This window comes from Lates calcarifer, linkage group LG6, assembly GCF_001640805.2.
Source record: "Lates calcarifer isolate ASB-BC8 linkage group LG6, TLL_Latcal_v3, whole genome shotgun sequence".
Taxonomy (NCBI): Eukaryota; Metazoa; Chordata; class Actinopteri; family Centropomidae; genus Lates; species Lates calcarifer.
Genome location: NC_066838.1, coordinates 26,928,733 through 26,947,604, shown reverse-complemented (window position 1 = coordinate 26,947,604; position 18,872 = coordinate 26,928,733). Strand labels below are relative to the sequence as shown.

At 38.1% G+C, this 18,872-nt stretch overlaps 1 protein-coding gene and 2 long non-coding RNA genes across 3 annotated transcripts; all 3 read left to right on the top strand.

The window, feature by feature from the left end:
- The first annotated feature begins 902 nt into the window (after window positions 1-902).
- Window positions 903-2,651, top strand: LOC108879740 (uncharacterized). The gene is made up of 3 exons (XR_001960388.2): window positions 903-1,405; window positions 1,496-1,804; window positions 2,244-2,651. It is a non-coding gene; the product is annotated as an uncharacterized LOC108879740 (long non-coding RNA).
- Window positions 2,652-6,017: 3,366 nt separating this feature from the next.
- LOC108879741 (uncharacterized) lies at window positions 6,018-9,155 on the top strand. Its single transcript, XR_001960389.2, has 3 exons — window positions 6,018-6,611; window positions 7,507-7,767; window positions 8,314-9,155. It is a non-coding gene; the product is annotated as an uncharacterized LOC108879741 (long non-coding RNA).
- Window positions 9,156-11,002: 1,847 nt separating this feature from the next.
- LOC108879739 (uncharacterized) lies at window positions 11,003-18,182 on the top strand. The gene is made up of 7 exons (XM_018671133.2): window positions 11,003-12,113; window positions 14,358-14,606; window positions 14,975-15,010; window positions 15,112-15,147; window positions 17,204-17,239; window positions 17,320-17,364; window positions 17,662-18,182. Exons 1-6 carry the CDS (start codon window positions 11,610-11,612, stop codon window positions 17,341-17,343), a joined length of 885 nt encoding a protein of 294 aa, XP_018526649.1. The 5' UTR covers window positions 11,003-11,609; the 3' UTR covers window positions 17,344-17,364; window positions 17,662-18,182.
- The last annotated feature ends 690 nt before the right edge of the window (window positions 18,183-18,872 follow it).

Here is an 18,872-nt window from a genome sequence, read left to right as displayed (position 1 = left end):
GGAGCTGGTGATGGGGTTAAACTGAACTCTTGTTACAGTCGTCTTATTCTGTAGCTTGGGAAAAGGTCAAGCTCTCTGACAAGAACAGTTGTAGTGGTTGTGTTTCATGTAGAGATACTGAAGATAAGATAATCCTTTATTAGTCCACAATTTACATTGTTGCAGCAGCATAAGTGATTGAAAAAGTTAGAAAGACATAAATACAAGTGAGGACAAAAATAAAAACAAGATAAGGTTATAAAAAATATACACAAAAGTATAAACATGACAATGTAATAAAAAATATTAACATAAGAGCAATATACAACTTTATACATACACAGAAAGTGAACTAAATACAGTCAAAAGCCAATCAACCACCACTTCAGTTCACTTCAGCTCTCATCTGGGTTTATAGAAAAAACATTTTTGTGCCCGATTTTCATGATGTTGACCTTGTACACTTTGTGCTAAAACAAAACATTTGAATTATTGGAATAGATTTCATATATCACTGAGTTCTGAATACAAATATTACTGCTATCATTCTCTAGTTAGTATATTGTGCATCATTTATTGTAATGAATGCTCTGTGTAGTGCTCTCAAAATTATCAACTAAAAAACAAAATAAATCAATGCTATGAGCACTACAACAGTCCCACAGAGCAGGTTGCTGTAATTTATACAGACCCTTTCAAAAAATTAGAAATCCTGTACATGCAGGAATGTATGGTGGGGGAGTGGGGAGAGATTTTGTTTACTGTCTTCCTGAGACTTAAATTATCCTATCAGTCATGAAACCCAACAAATAAGGTTGTGTTCTGTGTTTCACATAACTCTGTCCACACTGGGCCTGTCCAACACGCACAGCCAACTTCTTGAAAAAACAGGAAATCCATGGTTTTGTGTGCGTGATGAGTTTCAGAGGGTATAAGCTGCAGGTTGTCAGCTGATGCCAGCTGCACATCAGAGATGGAGACGCTACAGACGAGTCTGGTCTGTGGAAAGTTCTGGATCTACGTCGCAGTCATTGCGATTTTTATCTTGCTTGGCAGCAACTTTGAATGCACTTGCAAACCACAAGCCTTTAACTGTAACTTGTACCTGGTTCTGCCAGTTTTTATAACGTCTGTGTTCCTCCTGTGGACAGACAAGTCATTTCAGAGAGTCTGTAGACACCTGTGTTCATCTGGAGGCAGAGACTGGCCTCACACCTGCAGTTTTCTGGGCTCTGCCCTCCGTCACATTATCAAGGCAGCTTTCATTGGTCTGCTGTGGATGGTGTGTGTTTTCATCAATGGAGACTGGTATGTTTGCTGTATGAACGATCAGTCTGAACAACAGGCTCAGTTAGCCTGTAAATCTGCAGGGAGCATCACTGACGAGGACAGAGCTAACATCACTGAACTGAAAAACAGGTCATGGGTGAGTGTTTTTCCTTCTTTAACTTGTAGAATTGTTAAAGGAACACAGTGACATGTGATGGTACAACCAGTCTGATGTCTATTTTTTCAGGTTATCGGCTCCTTTCTGCTCTTCTGTATCATTTGTGTGCCGGCCCTCTGGTCGTCATGTGGATGGAGGAAACGTTCAAGATGTGAAAGGAAAAGGTTATTTTACAAACTGATTTTGAAAGAGGAGAAGAACGTGCTGAGAGAGATATTGAGGAAACATGCGAAGGAAAAGCTGACAAAGGGAATGGAGAACAGAATCCGTCATGAACGATGGGAGGAGTGTTTTGATGTTGCTGAAGAACTGATTCAAGCGTCTACTGAACCGACTGTTTCTGAACCTGAGTGAGGGACACGAGCAGAGAGAGCGCAGGTAAAGAATCAATTATACATTATTTACTCAGCTAAATATTCCTCATAGAACCTTCAGTTTAATTAAACATAGAATATTTTCTGCTCGACGTTCAGAGGTTTTTGTGCTAACATGAACAAACAGGATATTTTATACACAGCAAGAAAAATCTGTTTTAATCTTTATATAGACACCTGACTTGTGTATTAAGACAGACTTGACAAATTATTACTTTGTCCTCGCAGCTGCATGTAATTTATACAAACGTCACTGGAGGTCACTGCTGCATCAGGGTTTTTTTTGGGAACTTTCCTAAGAGAGAACTAAACCTGTTTCAACCACAGGAACCAGGAACTAAATTTAGTTCCTGTGAGGTTCCTGGCTTGATTTGAAAGAAGAGAAAGAGAGATCTGAGTGCTTCTAACACTGACTGCCATCATCATCATCATCTTATTTTCAGAGCGTTAAAACAACCGGCTCAGAACCCTCTGCAAACACCGACCGAGAACAACAAGATAAAAGTGTTGATGAGTGAAGATACGAAGATCATAGATGAGTCTGATCAGCTGAGAGCATCAAAACATGATTAAATAAAATGATGATGATTGAGTTTTTAATTTACAGGAAACACAAGTCATTTTATCTTTAGATTTTCTTCATTAAACTTTTGTGTCTACAATATAATGAACAAGCCAATCACATGGAATCATAACATTTTTAACTATGTATAGGATATATAGGAATTATATTAAAATTCTTAAGTTTATAAAGTTTTATAGTTTGTTCATCAAACTTGTATCACTGTGTTTTAATCACACTGTGTTCATGTCTTATTAATGCAATAGATAATAAACCTCACAGAAACCTGCACCAGACTGTCACTGACTGCACAGTTTCTGTTTCTGTCCTGAACAAAGAAGTCCATGTGTCTGCTGTTACAGTAGATACATGGACAACAGTTTTCCACAGTTCATTTCCTGTCCAACATACACAGCAGACTTCCTTAAAGAAAAAACAGGAAATCCATGGTTTTGTGTGCGTGATGAGTTTCAGAGGGTATAAGCTGCAGGTTGTCAGCTGATGCCAGCTGCACATCAGAGATGGAGACGCTACAGATGAGTCTGATCTGTGGAAAGTTCTGGATCTACGTCGCAGTCATTGCAATTTTCAAAGTTCATAAAATCATTGCTGCTGAGGGTTATAGGGATGTGTCGATCTATAGAGCTGTGACTCTCTGTCAGCCTGGCTACAGTGCTGAAAAGAAACCTGGGGTTCTTCTTATTATCCTCTATTAATGATGAGTAATAGGTACAGAGGGTCTTTTTATATCTTTTGACACTATCCTGCCAGGATAAGTGGGATTCTTCCAGTTTGGTGGAACACCACACTCTTTCAAGCCTACGTGCTGTTTGTTTCAGTGAACGGGTTTGGGAGTTGAACCATGGAGCTTGCCTCTTTCTCTTTATTGTTTTCATTTTTAGGGGGGCGATGGAATCTAAAGTTGTACGTAGTGAGTCTGCAACAGTCTACAAGATGATCAAGCTGGGAGGGAGTAGCTTCTGCTAAATTAAGATGAGGCACTGGACCTAAGTTAGTGGGAATCATTTCCTTGAATTTAACTACTGCATTATCGGAAATATTTCTAGTCAGGATGTTTTTGCTGATAATACATAATCCAGCAATATGAATTCGAAAGTGATTAAAAAGTGGTCTGATAGAACAGGATTCTGTGGGAAGACTGTTACATGTTCAATATCAATACCATAAGCTAAAAGAAGATGACTGAAACAGTGAGTGGGTTTATTTACACACTGAGAGAAGCCAATACAGTCTAGTAATGAGGAAAAAGCAGAGCTAAGGCTGTCATTGTTGACATCAACATGAATATTGAAGTCGCCTACAATAATAACTTTATCTATTTTAAGAACCAAACTCAACAGGAACTCTGAAAATTCAGACAAGAAATCAGAGTATGGACCAGGAGGACGGTACACTACAACAAATAGAACTGGCTTTAATGTTTTCCACCTTGGATGGGACAGGCTAAGAACAAGACTTTCAAATGAATTATAATTGAGTTTAGGTTTAGGGTTAATTAGTAAAGTGGAGTTGAAAATGGCTGCGACTCCACCTCCACGGCCAGTGTCTCGGGGAATGTGAGTATTAACATGACTGGGGGAGGGGGGGTGGATTCATTCAGGCTGACATACTCATCCTGACACAGCCAGGTTTCAGTCAGACAGAATAGATCAAGATGGTGATTTGATATCAAATCATTTACTAGTACAGCTTTGGATGAGAGAGATCTGATATTGAGTAATCCACATTTAATTATTTTATTTTGCTGAACATTTGAGTTGGCTGTGCTGATTTTTATTAGATTATTGTGACTAACTCCTCTTTTGTTGACCTTCGATTTAGTTTAATTTAATTTAAATGGTCGGGGGGCAGACACAGTCTCTATGGGGTAATGGGGCTGTTTATCTCTCTATTTTTTTTAAAGGTTATTGGCTTTTTGTTCTTTGGTATCATTTGTGTGCTGATGCTGTTTTTTGCATTTATTTTTCAAATTTTGCATCAGCATTTCACTTTACCAAACCAACTAATCATATTCATTTTCATCAGATAATAGATTTGATCTGCTCAAACCAATAGGCACCATTACCTACAGTAAAAAAATATAGAGTGATATGAAGTTGTGCACTTCAGAGTTGGAGATGTCAGCACCTGCAAGACACGATGATATTCAGCCAGTTGACCATTATCACCTGTAGTTTATTCTGTCACATCAGTAAGAGAATCTTAAAATCAATTCTGAAACTGAAAGACAACCAGTGCAGTGACTTTAAAACAGGTGTTACATGTCCTCTCCATGTGGTCTTCATCTGTACATGAGCTGCTCTGTTTTGAGCATGTTGTAGGCTTTTTTGGGTAGCAGCAGTCAAACCCAGAGGTTTTGAAAGTATGAAAGAAGAAACAAAAATTTTTCAGCCGTTCAACCACAGTCATTAGGTCACGTCAACAGTTTCCTCCCTATGTGAAAAGCTGCGTGTGAATGTAACTCTGATCACATCCTGTCACTGTACTTCACACCATCTTGACAGTGTTACCTCAGATTTGGATATTTAGTGATTAAGACAGACTCTTGTGTGTGTCTCCATTTCACTCAATACAAGAAGAAAACATGTCTGATCAACATGTCTTAATTTAACTGGTTGTAGATGTTTACAGATGAATGAGCCACTGTTCACCTGATCTGCAGGTGCTGCTGAATACGATCTGATACTGAGCTGTTTGGTGCGTGTTGCACTTGAAAGAATTAAAGGTGCTATGGGTATGTTTTGCTGTTGTTACATAGCTAACATTAGCATTAACAGCTGTTTACTTCATTGCTCACCAAGAGCTGTCTCCAGCGGTGGAAAGCAAAACTAACATTAACTCTTGCTTCTACTCACATCACTTCTTTTCTTCTACTAAGGTTAGCATGCTAACCAGCTAGCCCCGGCCACACTGGAGAGTGGGTACAGCACCTGTCAGAACCCGACACATTGGGCTGTTGATAATGACGTTCAGGTTCAGGTCTCATCTGGTCACACTGGTCAAACAGAAGTGCTCTCATATGAAATCAGAATAAACAAGCAAACTGTCACTATGGTAACAACAACTGCATGACAGGGTAACACAAACTAACTCTTCAGCTGAGATGCATCAGGATTGTGTTGGGTTCACACATAAACAGGACTAGGTAAAAACTCAGTATATGGCTGAACTCTGTATGAGTGTGCAAAACTGTCAAAATGTCAGTTTTTATAAGGCTATTCTGTTCAGCATGAAATAAATTGGATTGAGCTGCAAGCATGTACTGATTTATTTTGAAAGAACAACAACCAATGAAAGTCATACTCAGCCGACCAACTGAAAATAGTGCTGTAACTGAATTTGATGCACTGTACTCGGATGAAAACGTTCAGCAGCATGTAGTGGCTGCTCTCTTGGTTTAGTCATTGTTTGTAAAACTTTTGAAATGTATTTTCAAGACCAGTTTTAGAACCAGAGCCTCTCAGTCCCCTAAGTGTTGCACTGCATTTATGTTCAGTGGAAGACAAGGAAGGAAAAGAAAGGAGATCTGAGAAAAAGAAGCAAAACCTATGACAGGAAACAGAAGATTCACAGTTCTTCATTCTTACAGAGAACGTGACAACTCAGAGCAGTGTAGTATTTTTTTATACATGACAACCGCACGCAAACCCTCTAACAACCCCTTTGCAGGTAATCCCCACTCTTCAGCTCTCTTCTATAAATGGTTTCCTCTCAGTGCATGTAGATTACAGGGCAGCAGCTCTCAGCAGATACCAACATGGCCCCAAAGACAGTAGCAGTTCCTCCAGAATCTATTTTCAAAAAACTCGGCACCTATATTACAATCATAGTGATCTTTGTTTACAATAATGTGCTTGGAAAAGATTTGGAGTGTGCTTGTAACAAGCAAAAACAAACTCTTTACTGCTGGTTGTACATGATTCTGCCATTTTATGTTTTATTTGTTTTAAAGCTCTGGACTGACAGGACATTTCAGAAAATCTGGAGATATGCATGCACCAGTCAATGCTGCAACAAGTTCTGCAGATATATCTGTGTTTTACTTTATCACATAATCAAGGCAGCTTTCATAGGTTCGCTGTGGGTTGTTTCTTTGCTTGTCGATGGCCATTGGTATGTTTGCTGCTTCAATGATAAGTCAGAAGAATATCCACAGTTAGCCTGCAAAGACAAGAACAGAACAGCTGAGGAACAACAAACCATCGCTAGACTGAAGAACAAGTCCTGGGTGAGTTTTTCTTTCTTTATCTTCATCATTACAGTCTGTGTTATTTCACTGTTTCATCAGATCAGTCTGTGTATCTGAACATAGTCATTTTTTTTAATTATTCATTTTTTATTTAACCTTTATAAAACATACATTGATACATGGCTGGTAACAGTAAGTAGTAATGCTGACAACAGTTTTTTGTTATTCCTTATCCTGAGATCATCTTGTTTTCTTGCGATAACAAAATAATTATACTGGAAAAACAAAAGTTAATTTTCTCAAGATAATGTAATAATTATTAACTCAAGAAAATGAAAAGTTTTTTTATCTCAGGATGATTTTCTCAGGTCATTCAGTCAGTGTTCATTGAATGAGAAGATTATGAACACAACAGTGTATATACAGTGTGTATAAGCTTTAATTAATAGCTTTATTAATAATTAATAAATCATTTACTAATGTATTGAAGTCCATTTCAGCTAATGTGATCATAACAACACTGTTAAGTGATCATATTGAGACACTTTATTAAACTAATGATGAGATAATGTGTCATTATTTAAAGTAGACCTTCATACTAATGCTTTATAGATTCATTATGTTATATATAAGAACAACTTCCCAGGTTGTGGAAAATCAACACATTGTTTTTATTCCCTAGCTCTTTGAGTGAGAAGACCTTATTAGGTTTCTAACATAACATATAACATCCAATAACTACAGTTTATAAAGTCTTTATAAATGCTGCCTATTCAGAAATTGGTGCTGGTAGAAGTTTAAGAGTTTAATGAAACTGAGTCCCGTGTTCTCTGAAAGGACTACAGCTCTGCAGTGTTATGAAATTACTCTCACCCCAGCTGTTACTCAGCTTCTGTGCTCATTATAAAACCATTTTTTGTCTCCTCTTTCTCAGGTTTTTGGCGTCTCTATACTCCTCTGTTCCCTCTTTGTGGCTGCTGTAACGGCAGGTGGATTGAGGAGATGTTGCAACAAAAAAGTTCTGTATTACAAACTGATTTTGAAGGAGGAGGAAAAGGCACTGAAAGATCATTTGAGATCAAAAGCAACTGAAAAGCTGACTGAAAAGTTCTGCAAAAATAGTGACAAAAATTGGAAAGAATGTTTTGGTGCTGCTGATAAGCTGATTAAAGAAGTTGTAAAGGCAGAAAACCAGGTAAAGAATCGGCACCTGTTTGGTCCATGTTGAGTTTCATGAGTCATTTCCATGTTATCATCACATTCATGTTCTCCTGATGATGAATCATGTTGAGTCCTCTGAGCTCCTCTGTAGCACCATCAGTAGGAAAACTAATGACATTCTCACAAACCTCAGCTGTGTTTTCATCAGTGGTAATCAGCTCAAGTTACGATCTTAAAGAGCCAAACTATTTCTCAAACCTAACTGATATTAACATGCTGGAATTATCACTGTGAGACTGTTGGTGTTCTGCTGCTGATGTTAGCATTTAGCTCACTAGCTAGGAATGTTAGGAAAAACCAAAACACAGAGAGAGGATTCTGTTTGTTCCTTTACCTTTCTACCTTCAAGGTGTTCCTCAGTTTCTCTTTATGTCACCAGTATGTATGAATTTCAAAAACAGTTCATTGTCTAGTAACTTATTATTGTCAACTTCATGTGTTATTGTCTCCAAATATTAACGCTGTATTTATTCTGTTCAATGTGAGATTCTGTCTGACTGATGTTGTGTTTTTCTGACAGACACAATCTGCAGCCACCGGGAATACTGATGAAGATTTAGAAATGCAGGCCCTATCAACATAATGAGCCGAGGACATCAAATACTGTGCAGTAACAAGCAGCATTTGATAGTTTCATTTCCACAACATACTGTTGAGAAATGTTGGATGACTATAATTCACCTGTACATATATGAAGCTTTAATCTGTAATGATGCTGTTTCTCATTGGACACTGACTGTGGAAAATTACCAGTTTAAAGAAATGTTTCCATCCTGGTTCATGTTTTCATGACCTTCAGCTCCCAGTTTTCTACCAGTCAGTTTAATGCTGTGAATAAAGGCTTAATGTTCATCATATTATCATCCAACAATGAAAAGCTCTGAAGCTCTCTGTGATAACTTGGTACAACAGCAACTCTGTGAACAGGAAGGTGAGAATCTGCAGCTGTCAGTGTCTGAACAGTGAGCGCTCCCTGCTGTTTAAAAATCTTCATCACAGGTGAAGAACTGTCCAGGAATTTTAAGTTAAATGCTGTAATACATTTTATAGTGGGCACAACTACACTGGTAAAAATTCAAAGTTGATATTTCTACCATTACGTTTTTTTACCATTACATTACAAGAGTTTTATTGATGTTGTTTGCAAACTGATCCATAAATATTACAGAGTGAAAAAACCATGAGCTGTGTGTTTTTAGCTTGAGGAACTTGAAGAACTCTTTTTAATTTCTATTGTAATGATTTTAAAACTTTGTCTTATGTTACTTTTACATTTACTTTACATTTTTATTCTATACTTTTACATTTTATCTAATATTATATGTAAAGTGTGTTACACCAATAAACTCACCTTGATTTTAATGTGTAGTTTAACATTTTCACTCTAGAGTTTAGTGACAATTACTGATTAAACTGTTTATTAAAATCTAATTTTAATGTGATGAGAGCAGAGTCTGGAGGCCTGGCTGCCTGATGAGAAAAGATTTCTGAAACCAAACTGAAACAAAATCCAAAACCACAAAAACCAAAGTAAAGTTGAGATGAGAACAAACTCATTGAAATGCTGGACAGGTCACAGTCTCAGTTTCTTTTGGAGGACAAGGAGAGTCAGGTTTCTGCTGCTGTTTAAGCTATCACTGGTATTTCAATACATGATATATGTGATGAATGTGAGTCAGTTTGTTTGGTGGAAGAGTTTTAAGGTTCACTCTCTGAAAGTCGACCTTCTCCTCCAGAGGTGTATCAGCTGATGTGTTCAGTGGAAAGACTGGTACAGACATTTCAGCCTGAACCTTTAATCACTGATGTTATTCCTCTAAATTACTCAGTAACATCCGGCACACTCCCTGATCACCCACAGCTGTACACAGGTGTGCCTACAAACATCCTCAACAGAAAATATTCTAATCACTGTGAAAAGCCACAATATAAACTTCACTTACACATCAGCTGTCACTCTACAGCTGCTACACACTTTGTGACAGTGTAAATGTATCTTCATGTACAGCCTCAAAATGTCCAGAAATGGTCATAATAAAACTGTTAGCTGTTAACAATCCCACAATGCAATGATCACTGACAGATAACAAAGTACAGTAAACCCCACTTGCCTGCCCTCAGTAATTAAGTGATGTTTTTTATCCTGACTGACTTTAGGAGGTTCTGCAGCTCCTCAGAACTCAGTCACAAGTTCATCCAAAGCTTTAGGTCAGATCAGGTGGTTTTCCTTCAGAGTTACAACCTGTTTAGTGTCAAATGGACTGTTTGTGTTTTCCTGTTGAGTAGCAGGTGAAGGATGGTAGTAAAAAGAAGGAAAGTATCCTCCTGATCTGACTGATGTGGAGAGGTGAAGCCTGATATTAACTTCAATACACATTTGACAGAAGGACTGAGGGTTTCATCTCCATCACTTCTGTTAAAAGCACTTTAGGATTTTTCAATGGTCAGTCTGAACAGGAGGCAGCCATGTAATTTATAGAAATGTTATTTGAAAATATGACACAGGCCATTTTCACCGTGGGAACTTTCCAGAGACCAAGAATGTTTCGAGTAACTCAGGAATTAAACCTGTGTTTCAACCACAGGAACCAGGAACTACATTTGGTTCCTGTGAGGTTCCTGGCTTGATTAAGAAAAGATCTGAGGCCTTCTAACCCTGACTGCCATATTCTTCTTCTTCTTTTTCTTCTTCTTCTTCTTCTTTTCAGAGCATTAAAACAACCGGCTGTTTTCTGTATGAACAATCAGTCTGAACAACAGGCTCAGTTAGCCTGTAAATCTGCAGGGAGCATCACTGACGAGGACAGAGCTAACATCACTGAACTGAAAAACAGGTCATGGGTGAGTGTTATTCCTTCTCTAACCTGTAGAAATGTCAGAAGAACACAGTGATGTGATGATATAACCATTTCAATGTTTTTTCTTTCTGCTCTTTGGTATCATTTGTGTGCTGCTGCTGTTCTTTTGCTTTTCTTTTACAACTTGTGCATCAGCATTTCATCTTACCAAGCTTCAAACCAACTAGGCCATTACTTTCAAGGAAACCAAGCAAGCAAACAAAAAGCTGTTCACACTGTGTGCACTTCAGAGTGGGAGGTGTCAGCACCTGCAAGATGTGACAGTGTTCAGCCGGTTGACCACAATCATTTGTGGTCTATTCTGTCACGTCAGTGAGAGAGAGTAAGAGTAAGAAGTCAAGTCAAATTTTATTTATATAGCGCCAATTTACAACAGAAGTTATCTTGAGGCACTGTACATATAGAGCAGGTCTAGACCGTACTCTTTATCTTATAAAATTTACAGAGAGAAACCCAACAGATCCACCATGAGCAGCATTAGGAGACTGTGGCAAGGAAAAACTTCCTTTAAGAGGCAGAAACCTCGAGCAGAACCGGACTCAGGGTGGGCGGCCATCTGCCTCAACCGGTTGGGTTTAGTAGTGGCTGCTCTCTTGGTTTAGTTTAGTTTTTAAATTAGGTCACTAGTAGAAAAAACCTTTGCAGTTTATTTTCTAGACCAGTGCTAGAACCAGAGCCATTCAGTTGTTGCATTGCATTTGTGTTCATGGGAGAACATTTTCAGAAGAGAGAAGAAGCAAAACTATCACAGGAAAGAGAGGATTTCCAGTCCTTCATGTGTAGAGAGAACGTGACAACAAGCAAGTAGAAATGAAAAAAAAAACTCCACACTACTTACAGTTCAAACTCCACCCTCCAGCTCTCTGCTATAAACTGAAATAGTATAGTTTCCTCTCAGTACATGTAGAGATTAGATTACAAGCAGCAGCTCTCAACAGGTATTGACTTGGCTCCAGAGATGTCATCGTTTCCTTCAAATTTAGATGCCAAACAGCTCAGCACCTATGTTGCAGTTATAGTGATTTTTGTTTACAATAATGTGCTTCATCAGGATATAGAGTGCGCTTGCAACAGGCAAAAACAAACTCTTGACTGTTGGTTATATGTGACTCTGCCATTTTTTATTTTATCTGTTTTACAACTCTGGATGAAAAAGTCATTTAGTAGAATCTGGAAATATATATGCACCAGTCAGCGCACCGGTCCGTGCACCTGTAAAACGGAATGTATACAGGGATGCAGAAAGAGATTTAGCAGATTTTTCTGGCTTTTATCGTATGACATGTTCAGGGCAATTTTCATAGGTATGCTGTGGGTTATGTCTTTGCTCATCGATGGAGACTGGTATGTTTGCTGTTACAACGATCAGTCAGAAAAATATCCACAGTTAGCCTGCAAAGAGAAGAACAACAGAACAGCTGTGGAACAAGAAATCATTGCTAGACTGAAGAACAAGTCCAGGGTGAGTTTTTCTTTCTTTATAAACATCATTCCAGTCTGTGTTATTTCACTGTTACTGTTAACATCAGATTAGCCTGTTTATCTGGGACATAAATGTTCTGTTTCAAGGAAGCTGCTGTGATGATTAATAAATCATTGATGTATTGAAGCCCATTTAGACAGAGCCTGGGGCATAGGGAGTATAGGCAAATGCTAATGGCGCCGTCCATCCAGGGGGCGCCACAAATGGGGGAAGAAAAAAAGTGTAACTTTCACTGTTCTTACACTCAAACTCAGTCGTGGCCCTAACCAATCTGGTGCCCTAGGCAAGATTTTAGGTGGCGCCCCCCTTACATCAGTAAATTCCACTGCCAATTTACATTCACTCACATGAGAAACTGATTTGTAGAGGGACCACTAACTAGTACTAACTAGCACTAACTAGTTTTAACAGAGCTGGCCTGGGGCATAGGCAGTATAGGCAAATGCTAAGGGCATCGTCCATCCAGGGGGCACCACAAATGGGAGAAAAAAGTCTAACTTTTACTATTCTTATCCTGAAACTAGTTGGTGCAATTATTTCCTAAGATGAAAAAATAAGTCCATATTAATTTAACTGAACGGCAAAGACTATTAAATAATAGTAATAATAATAATACTTTCATAAGCCTCCTCCCTTGGGCTGATTAGACTGTGCCTGCTCTCTGGTTGAGTTTTCTGACATGACCCTAGAAAGTGTTATCAACAAAAGAGGAGGATAAACGTAACAGAGAGAGAGTTAACAGAGACAAAGATAATGTGATGAAATGATTTGTCTGTTGCATTGCATTAGTTATCTAGCAGAGTGTAGCGTTAGCTTGCTAACTTGCTTTTGAACAATAGTAACCTTTAGCCTAACATGCTATACTTGCTAATCAATGAATAGCTAGTTTTAATGTCACTTAATGTTACTGCAGCTGAGCGTTATGGAAAATAGTAATGTAGGTTACTTCTCCCACCTTACATTCCTCAGGGAAATTTGTAAAGAGTAGATGTATTCAGCAGGTGTACATTTGTCTACATTTTATTGACATCTGGTTAGCTAATGTTTGCCCTGCTTGTAATAGTCAATCAAAATGCTACTCCTTTTCCACCCTTTTATATCATAGTTGTTAGCCTAGTTCAATTCAATTCAATTCAATTTTATTTATATAGCGCCATATCACAACAACAGTCATCTCAAGGCACTTTTCATATAGAGCAGGTCTAGACCGTACTCTTTAAAATAGGTATTTACAGAGAGAGACCCAACAAATCCCACCAAGAGCAAGCACTAGGCGACAGTGGCAAGGAAAAACTTCCTTTAAGAGGCAGAAACCTCGAGCAGAACCGGACTCAGGGTGGGCGGCCATCTGCCTCGACCGGTTGGGTTAAGAAGGAGAGAGAGAGGGGGAGAGGGGGGAGAGGGGGTTGTTTGCTGTTACAGTTCATTCTGTCTTAGGTGTGTTTATAGTGTTAAACTTTACATCAGTGTTAAAGTGCACATCATTAATGTTAATACTTCATCACTTAGCATTCCCATATGCAATAATATACTGCAGTTTACTTCTTCTTTGCATTTTGCTAATCAGCATTTCACTGTAATGACAATAACATTGAATCTAATCTAATTTGCATCAGAAGAAAATCCATTGTATATTATCCATGTACAGTACAGTGAACATCATGCATCTCTTAGGTTTTTCATTTTTATTCTTGGAATCATCTTTTTAATTATTAGACTGTAACACCCAATGGTGTCACACACTCCTCTTCTCTCTTCAGATGTTTAGATATTTAAATCCCACTCCTGGTCCATCTACAAATATTAGTTTCTTGTGTGAGTGAATGTAAATTGGCAGTGGAATTTAAGGGGGGCACCAACTAGAATCTTGCCTAGGGCGCCAGATTGGTTAGGGCCGGGACTGCATTAAAGCCAATATGATAAGAAAAAGTGTGTGAAAAAGACACTGCTAAGTGATTATATCTTTTCATTTTCATTTTTTCATCACATTGGCAGAGATGGGTTTCCACATTAATGAATAATAGATCTATTAATAGGAACAACCATTTGGTTTCCAGGTTGAGGAAACTCAACCTTCAACTAAAAAGCTCAAACTGAGTCCAGTGTTCTTGGAGAGGTGTTACATGAAATTCTCCTGGATCTTAATCTCAAGATGACAGAAAAAAATGACTGAAATCAACTTCTGTGCTGACAATAAAACCATCTTTGTTTCCTCTTTTTCAGCGTATTGGCATGTCTATGCTCCTCTGTTCCATCATAGTGGTTGCTTTCATGGCATGTGTATGGAAAACATGTCGCAACAGAAAAGTTCTTTATTACAAAAATATTTTGAAGGAGGGGGAAAAGAAACTGAAAGCTCATTTGGTAAAAAAAGCAACTGAAAAACTGGACCAATTGAATGACGGAGAGTGGGAAAATTATTTTAATAATGGCATGGACCTGATTGAAGAAATTGAAAAGAAAGAAAACCAGGTAAAGAGAAAGCACATGAGCTTAATAAGTCTTTGTCATTTTCTTTTCACTTTGATTCATTGACATGAAATACTCAAACATTCATGTTACCCTGGTGATGAATGGACATTCCCAGAAACCTTAGCTGTATTTTCATCAGTGGTAAATAAGTTGCCATGTCAAAGTGCCAAACTAAGATGGTGATCATACCTGAGAAATAGGATGCTGGAATAATCACTGTGAGACTGTTGGTGTTCTGCTGCTAATGTTAGCATTTAGCTCACTAAACAGGAATGACAGAGGAAAAACCAAAACACAGAGAGGATTCTGTTTGTTCCTTTACCTTTCTGAGAATAAAACCATCACTCACTGTGTGACTTTGTTTGCAGAACACTGAAGGTACTAATAATGGTGGGCAATCAGGGGTAAGTCTATCCATCCATCCATCCATTCACGCATCCATCCATATGGACTGAGGACATTTCTGAGAGTGAAAACATCACTCACTGTGTGACTTTGTTTGCAGAACACTGGAGGTGCTAATAATGATGGACAATCAGGGGTAAGTCTATCCATCGATCCATCTATCCATATGGACTGAGGATATTTCTGAGAGTAAAAACATCACTCACTGTGTGACTTTGTTTTCAGGAGGCCACTAAAAAAAAAGGAAAAAAAAAGAAAAAAAAATGGCTTGTGTTCTCCTTATATACCTCTCTGGACTGTGGTATTCCACACTTATTTGATCTTTTCATTGGCTTGTAATATCACCCCATTAGAACATTGTTTAAGCTTATATGCCATCCTTGGTCATCTTATCACATTACACCATTAGCTCTTCCCTAAAATGCTACTGTTGCTGGAAAGGCCCTAAAAACATGTTTTGGACACAGTCCTGCTTTTCTTTAACACAGTCTCTCTGTATTTTACACCATTATTTCCCAGTTCTTCCTTGTAATATTTATTTTTAATTATATGTTTTCCTTCACACATACGAGGGTCATTCAATAAAAAAGGTGACTTTTTCGGTATAAGGACTTCTAATACAGATAGAAGCTTACTTTTTTTTATTTTTCAACGTAGTCTCCCAGCACTGTCACACACTTTTCCCATCTGTGCACAAGCTTCCGTATTCCCTCAGCGTAAAAATCTTTGGACTGATGTCTCAGCCAGTCGCTCACAACACTTTTGACTTCATCGTCACTTACAAACTTTGTGCCTCTCGTGAACGCTTTGAAGGGAACAAACAGGTGAAAGTCTGAAGGGGCAAGGTCTGGGCTATAAGGGGGATGAGGGAGCAGTTCCCAGCCCAGCTCATTGATGGTCTGCACCGTTTGGGCTGCTGTGTGAGGCCTTGCATTGTCATGATGCAAGATGACACTTTTTGACTGATGACCCCTGCGTTTGTTCTTTATGTCTTTCTTGACCTGCCTCAGCAGTTCACAGTAGTTAGCACTGTTCACAGTGCTTCCTTTTTCAAGGAATGAAATGGTGATTGGGCCTTGCATATCCCAAAAAACGGTGAGCATCACCTTCCTAGTGGACCGCTGGGACTTGAACTTCTTCTTCACTGGAGAGCCTACGTGCTTCCACTCCATGGACTGCCGTTTAGACTCAGGCTCATAGTGCCAAACCCATGTCTCGTCACATGTGACCACCTTCTTCAGAAACTCATCATCATCCTTCTCATAGCGGGAAAGACACTGCTGGGACAACTCGACCCTCCTCCGTTTGTGCTCTGCAGTAAGCATCTTTGGCACCCACCGGCAGCTGACCTTCGAGTAGCCAAGGTCATCATGGACAATTTTGTGTGCTGTCCCAACAGATAAGCTCAAAGTCCTTGCAATGTCATCCACTGTCACCCTTCTGTCAGACTGAATGAGGTCATTGACTGATTCAATCACCTCAGGAGACCTCACTTCTGTAGGTCTCCCAGGCCTGCCTTCATCCTCAACACTGCTCCGTCCTTCTTTAAACAATTTAGCCCACTTGTAGACATTTTTTTGGCTGAAACACGTGGCACCATACACAGTTGACATTCTCCTATGAACTTCAACGGGTTTGCACCCTTCAGCAACCAAAAACTTGATAACTGACCGCTGTTCAATCCTGGAGCATGCTTTTTGGTCGGCCATCTTTGTTAATCGCCAAAACACTCAAAGTTTTTTTTAATCTGCAAAAGAAATTAAATCCATGTGAAAAAAAAGTAAAACAAAAAAAAATTTAAAAAAGTAAGCCTCTATCTGTATTAAAAGTCCTTATACTGAAAAATTCACCTTATTTGTTAAATGACCCTCGTACATATGCTTATTCCATACATGATATACATTGCATGCAGTGAACACTATCAACTATTAAATGTGGCGACTTTTAACATACATCATTATTACTTCAAATCAAATCACATGATGACTAATAATGTCATATTCATACAGCATATTCTTAATTCTATTCATCTGCAGCATTGCTCAGTTAATTCAATATATCTCCTCATTCTTTCTGCTCATCACATATCTGTTGAAAAATTATACTATACCATCCATCCATCCATCCATCCATATGGACTGAGGAAATTTATGAAAATAAAAAAATCACTCACTGTGTGACTTTGTTTGCAGGATACAGGAAGCTCTCTTAATGAAGGGGGACAGGAGGTAAGTCCATCCATCCATCCATGTGAATTGAGGAAGTTTCTGAAAATGAAAAATCATTAATTGTGTGACTTTGTTTGCAGGAGACTGGAAATCCTTATCAGTGATTTTCATGGTTTAGACAAAAGGTAGATCCATCCATCCCTATCCATTCATCTAAGTATCTATGATTCCAGACCAACCTGTGGTCTGTGCAACACTTACAAGTTCAATTTCTATATGAAAAAAACAATGATAGAAAAAAGGAGAATTGAATTCAATTAAATAAAATTGTATTCTTAATTTATCAGATCATATATAAATATATCATAATAAAATAACAATGTGTATGAATTTAAAAAAAGTTTACACCTCTGTAAATTAATATTGTCAACTTAATGTGTTATTGTCGCCAAATATTAACTCTGTATTTATTCTGTGATCAGTTGCAGTTCTCACAATCTACACCAGAAAAAGAGGAGATGCAACCACTACTAAAAAGGAACAGTTTCCTTTCATTTACCCATCCACAGCATCACCTGTACGAAGCTTTAAAGTGTGATGATGCTGTTTCACTGACTGTAGAAAACTGTTGTGATGACTGATTTAAAGGTTTCTGTTTTCTCGGCTGAGCCTGTGACCTTCAGCTCCCAGTTTATTTTTAAGTCAGTCTAATGCTGTGAATAAAGGCTTAACTTTCATCAAATTATCATCCAAAGGTGAGAAGATCTGAAGCTCTCTGTGATAACTTGGACACAAAGATTTTTTTTACCATAAAACAGAGAGTTTTGTTGACCATGATCTTGTTTTCCAACATTAAAGAGAGCACAAAAGAACTCTCCACAAAACAGTTTTTTTTTAAACTTTTATAGTATTTTTCTTTTTTTGTTATTTTCCATTGAACTCTTTTTAATTTCTTTCTCTGTTACTTTTATATTTTGTTTTGATGCATTTTATATTCTAAGTAAAGCACAGTGAAATTTGAGAAACAAATAACTGTGTCTTGCCTTTAATGTAAAATAGGTTTTGTCTTTTTAACTTTACTAGAGCAATTACTACTGATTAAAAGTTGATTTTGATAGAAATTCTTTGTGTGATAAGAGCAGAGTCTGGAGAAAAAACTAAGAGACCTGGCTGCCCAGTGAGAAAAGATTTCAACAAGGTTGAAAACTTAAACAAAAACCAAATTAAGGTCTCTGTGCGGCAGGTTGTCATTATAATGCTGTCATGGTTTGAGTTTCTCTTGGAGGACAGGGGGAGTCAGGTTTCTGCTGGTGTTTGGGCTGTCATTGGTGTTTCAATATATGATTTAAATCATCTTGTTATCATAGACATTTTTCATTCACTTCATTAAATTAGTGGCATGATTTTTCTGTAGATGGAAACGTGATGAATGTAAGTCAGTTTTGAGATTTGAGTCTGTGGTGGAAGACTTTTAGTTTAAGCTTTGCTCTCTGAAAGGCTTCAGCTGGTAAACCACACTCTGCTCTACACAGACAGCTTCTAAGAAAGGTTATACTAAGTTCAGAAGTTCATGACCTTAACAGCATCCTGCTCTCTAAAGGGAAACATGAACTAAATCTATGCATAGAAGATAATAGGTACTATATTAGACATATGTCTAATACCTGGAACTGAAATGCATATATCTCACTTA

Coding starts and splice junctions, on each gene's coding strand:
- LOC108879739 (XM_018671133.2), top strand. CDS start 11,610: ATGTCATCGTTTCCTTCAAATTTAGATGCCAAACAGCTCAGCACCTAT. Junction 14,607..14,974: donor TTGAAAAGAAAGAAAACCAG/GTAAAGAGAAAG, acceptor CTTTGTTTGCAG/AACACTGAAGGTACTAATAA. Junction 15,148..17,203: donor ATAATGATGGACAATCAGGG/GTAAGTCTATCC, acceptor CTTTGTTTGCAG/GATACAGGAAGCTCTCTTAA.